The 17365-nt window shown below is 32.7% G+C and overlaps 1 protein-coding gene across 4 annotated transcripts in view; it reads right to left on the reverse strand.

Annotated features, from left to right (window-relative positions):
- Positions 1–17365, reverse strand: part of LOC126737745 (klaroid protein) — a 99005-nt gene that overhangs the window by 28523 nt on the left and 53117 nt on the right. For all 4 annotated transcript variants that reach the window (XM_050442762.1, XM_050442765.1, XM_050442763.1 and 1 more), the window contains exon 5: positions 14417–14661. In XM_050442762.1, the coding sequence (XP_050298719.1) occupies positions 14417–14661 (245 nt within the window). The remainder of the gene's footprint in view (positions 1–14416; positions 14662–17365) is intronic.

Here is a 17365-nt window from a genome sequence, read left to right on the forward strand (position 1 = left end):
TCCTCATGCTTTTCAAGAACACCATTTTCAACATGAGTTTTCAATAAATATTTGGTGTGGTATCTTTGGAGATTGTATTGTGGGACCGTTTGAATTGCCAGCTAAGCTTAATGGAGAACGTTATCTAAATTTCTTGAGGAATGATCTACCCATTCTTCTAGAAGATGTGCCCCTAAATTTAAGATGTGACAGTTGGTATATGCACGATGGTGCACCGGCACATTATTCACTGCAAGTCAGAAATTACTTGGACGAAATTTATCCTCATAAATGGATTGATAGAGGTAGTGAATATCCGTGGCCTGCGCGTAGTCCCAAACTTAATTCCTTAGATTTGTATTTCTCGGGCTACTTGAAATCACTTGTGTATAAAAATAAAATAAATAACCGTCAGGAATTGTGGCGCTGGCAAAAGATTGTGGAAGGAGTCAATACCATCAGGGCCCAAGAAGAATCATTGTTTGAAGTCAGGGAAAATTTAAATATAAATAATAGAATTAGACAATGTGTCCTAGTGGATGGTGAACATTTTGAACAATTATTATAATCAACAGCCTTTTCTAATTTTATCGTTGTTAATTAAATTTTAGATTAAGTGTTCATACGCAACCTAATAAAAAACTGCGTTTATTTCGAAAACGGTCTACTTTTTGGAGATCAAAGAAGCATACCTTTTTTGACTAGAATTAAATGCTGTTTTATTATTTTCACTCGCAAATGTACAGGGTGTCCCATTAAGAATGTTCCTCGGCTGTATCTCATGCCCCAATAATCGTAGAGAGTTGAAAAAAAAAATTAGTATAAAAGTGGCCCAAGAAAAATAGCTGGAAAATACTTTGAAGTTCATTGGTCAACCACTAGAGAGCCTTCTAGATACTTAAAAACTTTATTTTTTCTAAGTCTATTTTTTCCAAAAAACCTTTAATAACTTGCATCCTAAAATATTATCGAAATAATCTACAAAGTATTCCTGACAAAAATGTTTTGACAACCATTTCTGTCAAATGTCAAATAAAGTGGTGGGGAGAGTTTCTATCTTAAATGAGAAAAATGGTAAGAAGTAGGCTTTGGCTGCACCGAATTTTTTTAAACAACTTTTATTTAAAAGCTCTTTTATTGCTTTATTTTTCTACCAAAAAGATATTATTGGAAAATTTTCCCAAAACCCGCTAGGGGGCGTCTACTTCTAACTTACGCTATTCGACTGATTATTTTAAGAAACTCAAATGCAACCATGTGTGTTTTTTTTACAGTATTAAGAGCGGAGAACAAAGCTTAATAATTTAGTAAAAACCGCATTTTGATATCACGTCTCTAACTAAAGTTACAAAAAAAATGTGTTCATTCGAAAGTGAAAACATCAAATATGGTCGTTAAGTTCTATTTACCAGTCGGGTTAAAAAAACTGGTATCTAAATGAATCTTTGTGTAGAGAAACAATCTTGGTATACCAGCTTTTTAGAACATATTAGTTGTGTTCATAAAGGAATTCAAAATTAAAGTTTATATAAGACTATCGGTTAGCAGTTTATTCGAGTATAAATAAATAGGTAATTAAATTATGCCAATTTTAATAATAAGTTGGCTTTGCATTTGTTTAAAAAACAAAAAGGCCGGTGACAACTCTGTGACAGCTGCTTAAAAGTTTTCGGTGGTCCTATAAATTTAGTTATTTATTTCGATCAGTTTATTCTTTGACTTTAATTTAAAATGTGTCTGTCTTTGCAAGAGTCGGTAAATGTTATCAAAATTTTTTATAAATGTTTTGAAAATGCTACTATAGCTGCAAGGCTGTATGCTCAACGTTTTCCTAAAAACCGGCGTCTGAGTAGAGGCATATTTCTTTGTTTGGCCGGTCGTTTTCGGACAACAGGTAGTGTAGTTCATTCAACCTACCGTAAACAAGGTCGCAGGAGAACGGAGGAAAACATAATAAATTGTTTGGCCTATGTAGAATTTGATCCGCACTTAAGCATCAGAACTATTTCAGGCGATTTAGGCATACCTGTGACCGTTTGTCCAGCATACCTGTGACCGATTTAGGCATGCCTGTGCGTGACCATTCTAATATATCGTTGCACTGGACTTTAACAGACATAATATGCACTATTGGTCTGAAACTAACCCTCGTTGGATGCGTGAGATCCAGCATCAGGGAAGGTGGGTGTTAATGTCTGGTGCGGTGTAATAGGATCTCAGGTTATAGATCCATTTTTATTTGATGAGAGCCTAACTGGAGAACGATATCTTGGATTTTTAAGAAATGAGGTCCCAGCATTATTAGAAGAGGTGCCTCTGGTTATAAGAGCCAATATGTTTTTACAACATGACGGATGCCCGGCTCATTTCGCGGTACAAGTGCGAACGTTCCTTAATCAGCGGTACCTTGATCGGTGGATTGGTAGAGATAGCTTTTTCCCTTGGCCGGCAAGGTAATTTTATCTTTATAGAAACATTATTAGATTACATTGCATATACTTGGATATCGCCAGATTTAACCTGCCTTGACTTTTATTTATGGGGTAGAATAAAAGCCATTGTATTTTCTTCGATTCCTACCAATAGAGAAAATATGAAACAGCGAATAAGGGGCGCTATTCGGAGTTTACCAGCCGCAGAAATAGAGGCAGCCGTGGAATCAACCCGACGAAGAGTTCAAAATTGTATAGAACAAGACGGACGACAATTCGAACACCTCGGCAGGCATTAGATTAGCGTAGGAATTAAAATAATATTATTTTTTATTCCATTTAAAATAAGCAAGATCTTTATCTTTTTTCAGTTTAATCGGTACCAAGTGCCAAACTATCAAAATATTTTTGTCGTGTTACAATGACGCGTCGACGTTGATAAATATTTAAAACGTTCCTATGCATAGTTTTCCTAGTTTTCCCATAAACATTGATTTATTACCAGATTTATTACCAATGTAACTTCCTGTATAAAGAAGTGTACAACTAAACGCCACCTTCCGGAATTTCTAAAAAGCTGGTATACCAAGATTGTTTCTCTACACAAAGATTCATTTAGACACCAGTTTTTTTAACCCGGCTGGTAAATAGAACTTAACGACCATATTTGATGTTTTCACTTTCGAATGAACACATTTTTTTTTGTAACTTTAGTTAGAGACTAGAAAAATAAGGCAATAAAAGAGCTTTTAAATAAAAGTTGTTTTAAAAAAAATCGGTGCAGCCAAAGCCTACTTCTTACCATTTTTCTCATTTAAGATAGAAACTCTCCCCACCACTTTATTTGACATTTGACAGAAATGGTTGTCAAAACATTTTTGTCAGGAATACTTTGTAGATTATTTCGATAATATTTTAGGATGCAAGTTATTAAAGGTTTTTTGGAAAAAATAGACATTAAAGTTTTTAAGTAGCTAGAACGCCCTCTAGCGGTTGACCAATGAACTTCAAAATATTTTCCAGCTATTTTTTTGGGCCACTTTTATACTAATTTTTTTTTTCAATGCTCTACGATTATTGGGGCCTGAGATACAGCCAAGGAACATTCTTAATGGGACACCCTGTACGTACAGGAAGGTCAAAAAAATTATGACCTTTTTAATCACTCAATGTTGTTGTATGTGGCGCCATCTAGTGGCAATGGCAAAATGGATATCATATTCGTGTTCCTCATCCCAAATAATAAGAGTACGCCAAATTTTAGGTTAATCTGTCCAGTGGATTCCAAAATATTTCAATAAATGTTTGGTAAAAAAATTAGTTTTAACACCCTGTAGAACGAAAATCAATAACATTTTGCTAAGCGATATTGAGCTCAAACGGTTTATTTTCTTGTCAGGTATCCTACATTAACCTATGTCTAATTAATTACGGGACACCCTGTATAACTTTACCGAATGGTTTTCAAATAAGTTTATAAATGGTTTTCAAAAGTTAGACCTTTTAGAAGAATAAATTATTTTTTTATTCTTCAACAGTCTTATTGTGGTATGTAATATTAATAGTTTCAAAAGAATTTGTAAATATATTTTGAATTAATACGGGTTAAAATGTCTTAAAAGTTATATTATTTTTCTTTTACTATAAATTATTTCATTAAAAAATAAATAATAAAAAGAACTAAAATGTTTACAATAATTACTTAAAAGTGTATTTTTTAAAATTCGAAGTTTTTATTCATGAGGTAATTGACAGATCTGCAAAGAACCCGAAAAAAAAAATACATTTTAAAGTTCAAGAAGTAGTCCTTTCTTGCAACGGAGTTCAATGGATAACTGAAAGTATTCCAGTCATCCTCCACTAAATTTATTTAAAAGCCATCAATTCAACATGTTTCGGACATAGAACATGTCCATCATCAGGGATACCATAGAAGAAGAACCAAGGGAACTTATAAGATATAGATTGAAACTAATTTTTAAGATGTTAAATTACGAAAGACATTAAAGTACTTACACGATTAATAGGTTCTGTCAAACTTATACGTCTAGTGCCTGAGACAAGCTTAAATGGTTAAAACGAATAAAAATAAACAAAAATGACATCTACAATAATGATAAAATGATTAATTAATTAACAAATAAATGGATGCTGAAGGAATAAAACTTACATTGAAATAAATGTGAATAGGACAAAACTTGGGTTTACTAAAACTTAAAACTACATTATTAAAACAATAGGTCCTTTAATGGCTTGCTTTTGTTTTGTAAACAGGAATCAAGAACAAAAGAACAATATAATATACAGAAATCTACCCAGCAAACGCAGTCATCCTTTCAAAATGATGGCGTGCGCCTTACCTGTTAGGTACCTGTAATTTGCAAAATCAGATTTTAATGTGTTGGCTACAGGTGGCGGTACCGGAAATGACACTAATAACTCTTTAATATGAGAGAATGAAAAGGCATTATAAATTAATATAAAAATTCAATGAATTAAAAAAATGTGTGCATGAATTATTTATTTGATCAATGACACAAGTAATACCATTACTCTATATAGCTTTATTTATCTCTAAAATTTCTAGTAAATCTAGCTTATTATTTTTATGGCAGAAATCTAAATAATTGGTGTCTAAAAGAGGATCGAAGTTATGGTTATTAAGAAGTATGTGTCTAGGGATATTGGATGTATTATTTGAAGAGCAAAGATTGCGTTTTCTAGCCTTTTCAATCTATTTACAATGTTCCGTAACACGAGTGGAGAATTTTCTACCTCTAACTTTAAAAAGGCTGGTCTGGCTACGTTAGTCCCAGATTATAAGAAGAACCTATCAACAAGGAAACTAATACAACTCTACATTTGGTTCAACCAAGAATATGTAAGGAATAATCTAAAACCTAATTTTGCCAATCTTAGCTATAAATTTAACTACAAAGGTATTGGGCTATTTTAATTTCACAATTTTTAAACTTTATTTACGCTCAAAAATATATTAAACTCCGCTTAAAAAACAAAATTCAAATTTTAAAATCCAGACAAGAGAAATCGACTTCAGTCAACCACAACCAGACCCCAGTCTATTTTCACCATCAGTCGGCTAAAAGAGAATGTTTTAATTTAACTTCCCATAAATTCGATAAAAATTAGAGACATGATTTTTTGAGAAAACGCTCGAACCCGTCGATTTTTATTTTAAGTTGCGCAATACTTCGCATAAATTTTTGTATACAGGGTGGAACAAAAAAAAAGATATGACGTCATCGATCATTTTTTAAACGGAATGCTATATTTTTTATTGCATTTATGAAATATAGGTGAAATTCCAAGCAAGTTTCGTATAACACACCTTATCTCAAAACTCAACTGTTTCCGAAATATTTACATTTAACCAACAAGAAAGCAAATAAGTACGTCTATTTACAAATTAAGATAAAATGGAGGATAAGATGTTATAAACTGTGAAAGCTCTTATTAATGTATCAAGTGTTTAAACTGATCCCCATTTACTTCTTGGCAGAAAGCAAGACCGTTTACAAACTCATGTAAAACACTATCAACTATTTCGGGTGATATACGTCTAATTTCATATGGAATTCTATTTTTCAAATCTTCTAAGTTGTTTGGCTTCTCAATATGGTCCTATTACTTTATTTTCCACGATATCAGCCCAAACATTAATAGATTTACGGTACTGTATGAGCCTCAGTTGCCCAGTGTGGATTTGACACTGACCAGTCCCGACAATTTTGCCGATTTACGACACCGTTTAACCAAAAAGTTGCTTCATCCGAAAACAAAACTCATAACACAAACTGACGGTTATTATTGCAAATGTTCATCATTTGCTCGCAAAAGTGGTTTCTTCGATCAGGATCGTCCTCATTTAATTTGGGTATTAGTCTAATTTTATAAGGGTGGTTTTCATTTGCTTTTAAGATGCGTCTTGCTGACGTTCCGGCTATATTATTATCAACTGAAATTTGTGAGCAGAACGTTTTTTTTTTTTAATTTAGTTTCTTCAGAAATTTTTGGACGACCTGATCTTGGCAAATCCCTAACATGATCTGAAGTTATGAATTTGGGTTCTATTCTACTAACTGTTGACTAAGAAATAGGATGGTTTAAGTATTTGGCATTAATAGCATCATCAAAATTTCAATTCGTTGGGTTTCCGTTAAATTAGCCATAATTTATTCTGATAAAAACTATTAATTTTCGAACTGACAGTGACATTCGAAAATGGAGATTCTTTACAAGTGCAACCATGGAAATAGAAACAATTGGCAGTATTTATAACATTATTTTTATCCTCGATTTTACGTTAATTTGTAAATAGACGTACTTATTTGTTTTCTTGTTATTTAAATGTAAATATTTCGGAAACAGTTGAGTTTTGAGATAAGGTGTGTTATACGAAACTTACTTGGAATTTTGCCTATATTTTATAAATGCAATAAAAAATATAGCATTCCATTTAAAAAAATGACCGATGACGTCATATCTTTTTTTTGTTCCACCCTGTATACAAAAATTTATGCGAAATAATGCGCAACTTAAAATAAAAATCGACGGGTCCGAGCGTTTTCTCAAAAAATCATGTCTCTAATTCTTATCGAATTTATGCGGAACTTTAGGCGGTCACTGTATATTCTCTTTTGTAAATAATCTACCTTTAAAAGAAACTCTTAAAGTAAATACACAAAGAAAGCAGGTCATCCAGCGCCTACTTTCGGCGCTCAATACCGGTGCCGGATTTCCAGCTGATACGTACATAAAGAAAGCTAGTTATCTGCCAACAGAAAGCAGACTTTGTGAAGGTAAGATATCCAGTTCATCCTTCGATGAAGAATTGTTGCTTCTGGAAAATATTTTTTACGAATGCGAAGACCAAGACAAGAAATACATCCGCTAAATAAAGAGTGTGTTGTTTATGGTAAATATCATCACCTATTTCTAACGCTAAAAATTCATGAAGATCGGTTTTTTAATTACATGAGAATGACATTAAATACACTACCGTTCAAAAGTATTTGCCCACCATGTATTCTTTTAAATTAGATACAAAAATCTTATATTTATACTTATATTTAGATTGTATCTATTTTGTAAATTGCATATATGCTTAAACAGCATACGTATCAATTATGGTTCGTTGAAAAACACTGAGTATTTAAAAATACTCTTGCAAATAACAAACAATGTAGTGATAATAAGCACTTCTTCTAAAAAACTAATCTGTTTACAGCTCGTTTCCGATGAAATTTGAAACATTTAAAGGTATTTAGTCTTCAAGAATTGATTTTGTGTAACATTGGTAAATAATTTCGCTTGCTTATTGACGATTGTCACCGTTTCTTTGCTGGTTTTTCAACATTCTTCAAAATGGTTAAAACAAAAGAGTTATCGGTAGAAACAAAAGGTATTATCCTTGGACTTCATAAGGCTGGAAAGACTAACCGTCAAATTTTGACGGATTTGGGAATTCCAAGGCGGACTGTTGATTATAATGTTATGAAATTCACCAGAAAAGGTGGACTATTAGCAACAAACCTCGATCGGGAAGGTCAAAGGCAACAAGTTCAAAGGAGGATTTAAATATTATAATTACAAGCAAACGCAATAGACGCCTTACCGCCTCTGAAATCACAGCAAAAATCAACAAGGAGCGTAAAAAAGCGGTCAGTGTTTCGACAGTAAAACGGAGACTTTATTATGCTGGTCTTAAAAGACGATTAGCTGTATCAAAACCGCTACTGAAGGAGGTTAATAAGAAGAAAGGACTTGAGTGGGCCCAATCACACAAAGAATGGACCATTGATGGCTGGAAGAAAGTTCTCTGGAATGACGAGTCGAAATTCGAGGTTTTTGGAACGAAGAGGCGAGTTTTTGTTCGCCGTTATGCCAATGAGAGGGTCGCTGAGAACTGTACGGTGGCCTCAGTTAAACACGGTGGTGGTTCGGTGATGGTGTGTTGTTGTTTCGGAGGATCTACAGTGATCGATCTAATTCTATATATTAAGCAACATCTTCTGAAGGTTATAGTATGGCCTCCACAATCACCGGACCTCAATCCTATTACTATATTATTATGGAATTAGTCTGGGATGAACTGGATAGACAAGTGCGAAAATCATGCCCCACATCAAAAGAAGACTTGTGGAGGATTATCCAAGAAGAGTGGCACAAGATACCTCAGGAAACTTTCGACAAATTAATTAGAAGACTACCAAAACCCAAAATTTGATTTTCTTAAATTTAATTAATTGAAAAATGTATTGTTTATATTCATTTTGTTATAAATAAACCGTTTCATAAGAATAACTGATGGGTTTATTATTTTTAATTATAGCTTTAAAACAGTCATATGTGGGCAAATACTTTTGAGCGGTAGTGTACATTTAATTATATTATGGAAAAAATTAAACAATGCATAACAAAAATATGGTGCAACTGGCACAAACAGCAGATTCTTCCCGAAGAAAGACTTGTGATTACTATTAGGTGAGTAAAATATTAATTTTTATGAACATACCATTTATTAAACCAACGCATAATTGTAACAAAACTTTCTAAAAAAAATATAGACAATCATTCAAGACATTCTATTATTCAAAGGTTAAGAAAATCGTTGGATTATGTTTGTCCTGCAGATTTATCATAGATTTTAGTTGAAAAGTTAGTATGTTGTGCAAAAGTTTTGCGCAACGTACTAACTACATAAGGCGTGTACGTGGATGAGGAAGAATATGAGCTTCCAGCGTACGGAGAAACTTGAGGAGTTGGTACAGAATATGAACCAACCATGTGTGTACGTATATTCTTCAACAAGCTGTTGCACACGCCCTCTAAATGACAGTACTTTGTTTTATTAATGGAGTTTATTTCCATTTCAGCTGCTATTTCATTCCACAAACTTACGAGTACATGAGATACATTTCTATAGAGCGAGACTTTAGCCGTTTATTCCACAGTGCAGGCCTTACAAAAACAGCAGAGATCAGACTTTTTACGTCCGTTATCCCAATTTATCAAAAGAATAGTATGCACTGAAAACGCACGCTCGGCTCCGAAAACAAGCGACCAGGAATTAAAAATTCATTGCGGTAAAAGAGTCGCCGCCGATTGACGTTTGCAACAAGTTCCGACCGGCTTTGTCTATGTGCGGGAACAATTAAAAGCGTACTAAATTATTGGCGTTTATAAGCGCAGACCACCAGTAAGCAGGAAACCTGCTTTCTTTGTGTGTGTACCTTTAGGTCCCAGCTGGCTTCTTGTTTAAGAAACTATTACATCAATTTAAACAATTTACCATCTAGATTTTACCCAAACTTTAAAATATTTGAAGAGTAAAATAAAAAGCAATAATGTGACACTGACTAAAGCAGACAAAGGTAATTGTCGAGACAGGACTCGATACGTTGAAAAAGTGGATTTATTCTTGTCTTCTGACAATTTTTCGCACATTACTTTTATCCCTTTTGTAATTTGTCATCAAGTTTAAAAATACACTGAAACAAGTATCAAACACTTTAGAAGTTTTCGGGACAAATAAGTTTAAGATCACGCCTTTTAACTCATCGGCTAACCTCTATTATATGGGCTTCCCAAAATCCATAAGCAAAACATTCCTATTCGTCCTGTAATGCCTTACTGTTCTTTTCCATGTGATAAACTAAGCTCTTCCCTCAATCATATTTTACTTTGACTTACTAACTTTAAAAGTTCCTTTTCAATAAAAAATTCTTCACAATTAGTGGATGAATTAAAAAACCTGACTTTACCACCCGCAACCTTTTCAGTCTCGTTTATCTCTAATCTATTCCCAAGTATCCACCCAGATGACTGTGAATCGTTGGTAAGAGATATTAAGAACTGCCAGTATTTCCCAAATTCATATTGATATTCTATGTCTTTTAGTTGAATTAGCTCTACAACAACGTTTTTTCAGTTCAATGGATTTTTACCAAAGGCGTAGCAATGGGTTCATTAACTTATCTTCTCTGCTGGCAGAAGTTGTTATGTCTAATTTGGAACACAAAATAAAGAACAGCCCTCTTTTTTACCACATCTTCTTACTCAAAATAAAAATCAGAGATTGGAGGGACACAAAGTCAATTATCTTAGATTACGTTTATTTAAAAAAAAAAGCTATTCGTTTAACACCACAAACGTTTTAGTTAAAACAAAAAATAAATATGTAAAAAAATATTGCTGACGTTCACATTAAATCCAGTTTCAAAACTAAATGAAATAAAAGTAAACAAAACAAGCAGAATGAGGTTAAGTTGAACGGGAGAACGGAAATAAAGCAAAAAATAAAAAGTGAAATGTGACTTGGTCGAGAATTGAACCAGGGACCATCGGGTTCGTAGGCCCGATGGTCGTGTGAATGGTAAAAACATCATTCACACGAGACAGTAAAGGACTCCTTTTTGCCCTTGTGATCTCTAACTTCTCTAATAAGTCAAACTTCTTTCCCTCGGGGCACTCATGAAGGATTTTTACATTTTACGGGATGGAAGGAAAGTGTTTTGAAGCCAATAAATGGCTTGCAAAAGCCGATTTAGTCTCGGTGCTTTCGGTATCTTTTTATTTGTTATATTGTCTTAAGTGTTCCTGCACTCTCGTTATTATTTTTTTCCAGACTGACCAATGTAAACGGCACTACAGTCCCCGCAGTTTAGTGAGAAAACTTCCGATTGGGTTAAGGGTTCGCTTTTACCTTTAATTTTTACGAGCTTGTTAAATAATGTGTTGAAAGTTTTGAATGTTATCTGTAAATTATAGTTTTTAAAAAATTTAGCCAATCGAAAGGAGATACTACCAAAATAAGTGAGGTAATGAAATCTAGAATTGTTAATGCTGGTGTTAAGGATTAAATTAAATAGACTTTGTGTCCCTCCAATCCCTGAATTTTTATTATTAAGAGATCTCTTTGAGAAAAATGGACTACTTTTTTTAATTATTATTCAAAAGATATGTGGATAATGTATTTGCCAATTTTCAAGCGGATAAAGATGAGTTAAACACTTTTATAATCTTTCGACCACACACCCGATTACATTTCGATTATACCCTTCGATAACGTTCACTTTTGAAATAGAGAAAAATTAATCATTACCTTTTTTTGTAAATTTTTAATTAATTTTAATGTAAGTTTTATGCCTTCAACGTCTATTTATTTGTTCATTAATTAAGCATTTTATCATTATTGCAGATGTAATTTTTGTTTATTTTTATTCGTTTTAACCATTTAACCTTTTCTGAAGCCTTAGACGTATAAGTTTGACAGAACGCCTAATCTTGTAAATAATTTTAATACCTTTCATAAGTTAACACCATAAAAATTAGCTTCAATCTATACAGTGCTTTCATTTCAAAACGATCCACCCTTAATAACTTTCTTAAAAAAAAAAAAAAAACAAAACACGTCAAATTAGATATACAGGGGGACGTTTAATTATGCATTTACTGAAGTTCTGTCAATCACCTCCTCACCTCCAGCTAACCTCACTTTAATATGTCAAATGGGAACCCCCATCGTGTGATACATCATAGTAAGCAGCGTAAAATTCTCTATTCAACGGTACCAAAAAAAATGAAATCGGTAAATGTGTAAGCAAATAGTTAGCGAAAATGTCTAGAAATAATGAATATTTTATTTACGCCAAACTTTGGTATTTTAAATGAATACTTTTAGTGTGGTACCTACATCATTTTAAAATTCTTAAATTTTTTATAATAGATCATCAAAAAAAAAAATACAAGCAATTTAGAAGTTAAAATGTGTGGTAACAAACAGTACATTTAGTTCAAGCAAATTATTTATTTTTTTAAGTAAAGAATGTGTACCGTTCTTTGCGAGAAAAAAGAGTGTCTTCAAATTTTTTGCAAAAATCTTTGCAGTCTTATAACTTTGTATGTGTATTTATTTCATTTATTTTTTTCGCGAAATCTACCTAAAAGATACAAAAAAACACTGCAATACCTTACATTTTTAAGGCGTTTAAAAAGCAGGCGATTTATTATAGTTAAAACTGTCAGTTTGACGCGTGCAATTTTTCAATTTTAGTTAAAACAGTGAGTTAATAAAATGGTGTATACGCTAGCCGAAAGAATAGAAATAATTTTCCTTTATGGAGCTCAAGATCGGTGTGCTCGCAGAACCGCGAGAGCATTTAATGAAAGGTATCAAGATAAAAACGTGAGCCATAAATACATATCAGAATTGATACGAAAATTTGAAGAGACGGGATCGATTTGCAATAAGAAAAAATATGAAAATAGAATTGTCGATGAAGTATGACAAGTTGAAGTACTAGGACAATTTGCTATGGATCCAACTTTGTCTATACTGTCTATAAGGCCGCAAAACTAACAAATATTTCCACTGGTTCCGTACATAAAGTTTAAAAAAAAAAAAAGTTCTTTCCTTATAAAATTCATATTCTTCATGAACTCGGAGAAGATGATTTTGATAGGAGAATTCAATTTTGTGTAATGATGTGCCAGCGAATTGACGACGATCCCCATTTATTGAAGACCATTTGCTTCAGTGACGAATCGACCTTTTTTTTAAATGGCCTGGTGAACAGATATAACTGTAGATACTGGGATAATGAAAATCCGCATGTTTTTCGGGAAGGCCCTACCCAATATCCCCAAAAAATTAATGTTTGGGCAGGAATTTATGGGAATGAAATAATCGGGCCATTTTTTTGGAAGAAAATTTGACTGGCGAAATGTATTTAAACCTTTTAGAAAATGCAATATACCCTTCCATCATCCAATCTATGGAAAATCAAGTAGATCAACATGGTGCTATATTATTGAATGAAAATAATATACATTTTCAGCAGGATGGAGCTCCCGCGCACTACACTTTGGTAGTTCGAGAGTGGCTTGATGAAAATTTTCGAGAAAAGTGGATTGGCAGACGTGATGCAATCGAATGGCCTGCGCGGTCTCCGGACCTAACCCCACTAGACTTTTTTCTTTGGGGCTACTTAAAAAGCAAAGTTTATAAAACCCCGCCTGAGAGTATTGAGAATTTAAAAAATAGAATATTTCAAGAATCCAGAGAAATTAGCAGGCAGACCCTTGCCAATGTTCGTAAGGAATTTGAAAATAGGCTTTTTTATTGTCTTGCTAATAACGGCGCGCATTTTAACATTTAATAAAATAAATTTGTTGAACTAATTAAATTTGTTTTTCTACCGTACCGATTTACACTTTAATTGCTTCTTGGTCAATCAATTTTATTTTTTTTTACAACCATTGATAGCATAATGAATGGCCTTTAAACTAATGTATCACACCATGGGGTAGCCATTTGACATACTAAAGTTTGGCGTAAATAAAATATTCATTATTTCTAAACATTTTCGCTATTTGCTTACACATTTACCGATTTCATTTTTTTTGGTACCGTTGAATAGAGAATTTTACGCTGCTTACTATGATGTATCACACGATGGGGGTTCCCATTTGACATATTAAAGTGAGGTTAGCTGGAGGTGAGGAGGTGATTGACAGAACTTCAGTAAATGCATAATTAAACGTCCCCCTGTATATCTAATTTGACGTGTTTTGTTTTTTTTTTTTTTTTAAGAAAGTTATTAAGGGTGGATCGTTTTGAAATGAAAGCACTGTATAAGTTCCTTTGGTTGTTTTATAGTATCCCTGATGATGGACATGTTCTATGTCCGAAACATGTTGGATTGATGGGTTTTAAATAAATTTAGTGGAGGATGACCGGCATACTTTCAGTTACCCATTTTAATAAATTTTGTTTGTGTATATTTTTTTAATTCAACGTTTTATTAAATTCCTTTAAACGGTTTTTTTAAAATATAGTATAAGTGTATTCGTACCACTGACAACAATCATATTTATTGTTGAGTACCTTCTAAAAAACTAGGCACCAAATATATTTACACTAGTAAATATCTTTAGTGCAAGGTCATTGCAGAAATTCGATGCAAATAGTAATCCTAACTTACCTCCTAATAACAGAAGTGGTAAAAGACATAAAAGTAACAGCCTAGTGGTTTTATCTCCAGGTTTTGCCTTCCATAACAGGTAAGTGTCCCAAAGCATGACTCTGCTCGCCATGTGATGAATATAAGAAAATATGCTGCGTTGTATCCGGAACGAATAGAAGAAAATTGTATAAATAGTAGTAAAAATAGTAGAAACTATTGTTGAAATAGTTTGTTTGAAAGAACCCCATTTAGTGTGGGTTCGCCTAAAAAATAAAATAAATATTTACATAAAAGGATATATTTATAAGGACGTTCATAAAAAAAGTCTCACTTCGATTATCTCGAAATCTGAAGATTTTTAAAAAACCACTGAAATACGGAAAATTTTTTTAAAAAAAATGAATTTTTATTTTGCAAATTCCTTAAAAATCTTAAATAGAAAGTTTCAAAGTTTTTTAAAATAGAATGTTTGGCGTTGTCATTTTTTGAAATCCCAAATTTCCGTTCGTTTTCATAAATTAGTATTTTTAGTTCGGATTTTTTTTCCAACAAAAGATTCCTACTATATTTAGTAAAGTATTTATGGTTAATATGGATATGAAATAATTCGATTCAATTACATTTATGATTACCTAAGAACATATTCAGAGTTTGTAGTAAGGCGAGATTTAGTCAATCTCATTTAGAAACCAATATTTCAAAAAATTAAAGAGGAAATAATAAAATACAGCTTAAAAAAACTTCAATATTTTAATTCAGTAGTATAGTTAAATGAAAACAAAGAAACAAACATATTTTTATGCTAAATAATTCTGAATAATCAACGAATAACAAATAAAGAAAAAAGTGTGATAGATTTGGAATCTCAACATGCTACTATACAGGGTGTTCATTTAATATCGCGGTGCTCGATTGCGGCTAAACTTTGAAACGAAAGAAACCTTAAATAGGGGAAATTATGTTAGAAGGGCTACTTTTTAAAACTAGTTTGGTTAATACAGGGTGTCCCAAAGAAGCGTGGTACATAATTTGAGTCTTATTTGACTTTCTCTTGAATCCTAAAACAGTTTTTCCCTAAAATGCGACGTTGCCTAGTTATTAACCATTTGAAGAAATTTTTACGAAAATTGATGTGTCACTTAAATTTTAATATTTACCACTGAAGTCTTTTATCTTTTTGAAAAATCTTTGTAGAGTCCTTGGCTAAGTTCATTTTATCTTTCGAAATTCCAAAATTAATTTTTTTGTATACAGGGTGATCAAAATCGTTACTCAAATAATGATAATTTGAATTCAATTTTGCGCTATTTTTTAAATGGAACACCCTGTATCTACGTGTTGTGATAGAGCATTCTTTTATCTTCAATTTGATACCAACAAGTTACCAACCTTTATTTCTAACCGCTTTCTCAACATTTGTTCTTAAAATGACATATTTTTTTCATAGGCATTACGACAGTTACGACGGAAAACATTTAATAGATATTTTATGAAATCAGAGTGACAAGCACTTTGTCACTCTGTTCAATTCTATTTCGAACACTTTTTGGTAAGAAAAAAGCCAATAGTTGTAATAACCGTAATAAAACAATAGTAGTAAAGAAAAGTAATATTAATCCCTGATGCTTATCTTATTTAAAAATAAGAAATTTTTTCTTACAAGTCAAAAGTTGGCCATGATTCATTTATTCATTGTTGTGTGACGTATGCTAATTATAATGTTTATTTATCGGACATGTTAAGTAAATTAGCCATCATGTTTAAGTAAATTTGTGTCAAAATGAATTAATAAATATTATTTACGTTATCAGTGAATGCCTTGGGAACTGTTTTTCAGGAAAATTTTCCTGAGTGTTGAAGAAATTAAAAGAACGATTCGATACTGGAAGCGTAAAAAGCGAGTACAAAAAGCAAACTAGAACGAAAACCTTTTTAAATGAAGAAAACCAACTGGCAATCAGCATGTCGGTTGTAGAAACACCGCAAATTAGTGTAAGACAAATAAGTAAGAACTGAGAAATATCAAAATCGTCCGTGGGAAAATGGTTGAAAAAACAAATATCATCCCTATCACGCTCAGTTACATCAAGAACAACACGACAGAAGATATGCCGAAAATGATCAAGCAACAGAAAACGAGTTTTTTTTTTTTAATTTGTGCTCTTCACTAATCAATGTCCGTTCTACAGAAATGATTTTGTGAACCGACATAACTTTCATTTTTACGATAGAGAAAATCCCCATCGAGTCTTTATCAATAATTTTCAACACAGATGGAGCATCAATGTTTGGGGTGGAATAAGACATGATTTTGTTATTGGTCCATACTTTTTTTGAAGATCGTGTAATAGGAGAAGTTTTTCTACATTTCTTAAGAGAGGATTTTCCATGCTTGACCCAAGATCTTCCCGACTTTGTAAGGCATCAGATGTGGCTGCAGTTGAACGATGCAGCAGCTCACTTTAGAGCAAATGTCAGGGAATAAATCCCACCCCAATTTGGTCATAGATGTATTGGAAGGCTAGGTTGGTTACTAAAATTAACTTTTGCATACATAGTTATTAAACTTTATACTGAATAGGGCCTACTAGATGGCCTCCTAGGTTACCGGAATTAACGCCTCTGGACTTCTTCTTGTGGAGAAGTGTTAGATCCGAAGTTTATCGCATTACACCCACAACTAGGGAAGATATGGTGGAGCGGATACAAGAGTCTTTTGAGACGACTGCTATGCTTAGTGCACTTAGATCTTTCGCACGTAGGGCTGATTTGTGTTTGTAGTAAAACGGTATGCATTTTGAGCAATTTTTATGATACAACTTTTTTCATAATGTTTTTAATTAACGTTGTTAATATTTTTGGTGATTTTTTGATGTAACTGAAGTTGATGAGAGTGATATTTATTTATGGACAATTTCGGATTTTCTACAAATGACTTGGTGAATGCCTATTTGATTTCTTCATTTA

The sequence above is a fragment of the Anthonomus grandis genome, chromosome 6 (genome assembly GCF_022605725.1).
Source record: "Anthonomus grandis grandis chromosome 6, icAntGran1.3, whole genome shotgun sequence".
NCBI lineage: Eukaryota > Metazoa > Arthropoda > Insecta > Coleoptera > Curculionidae > Anthonomus > Anthonomus grandis.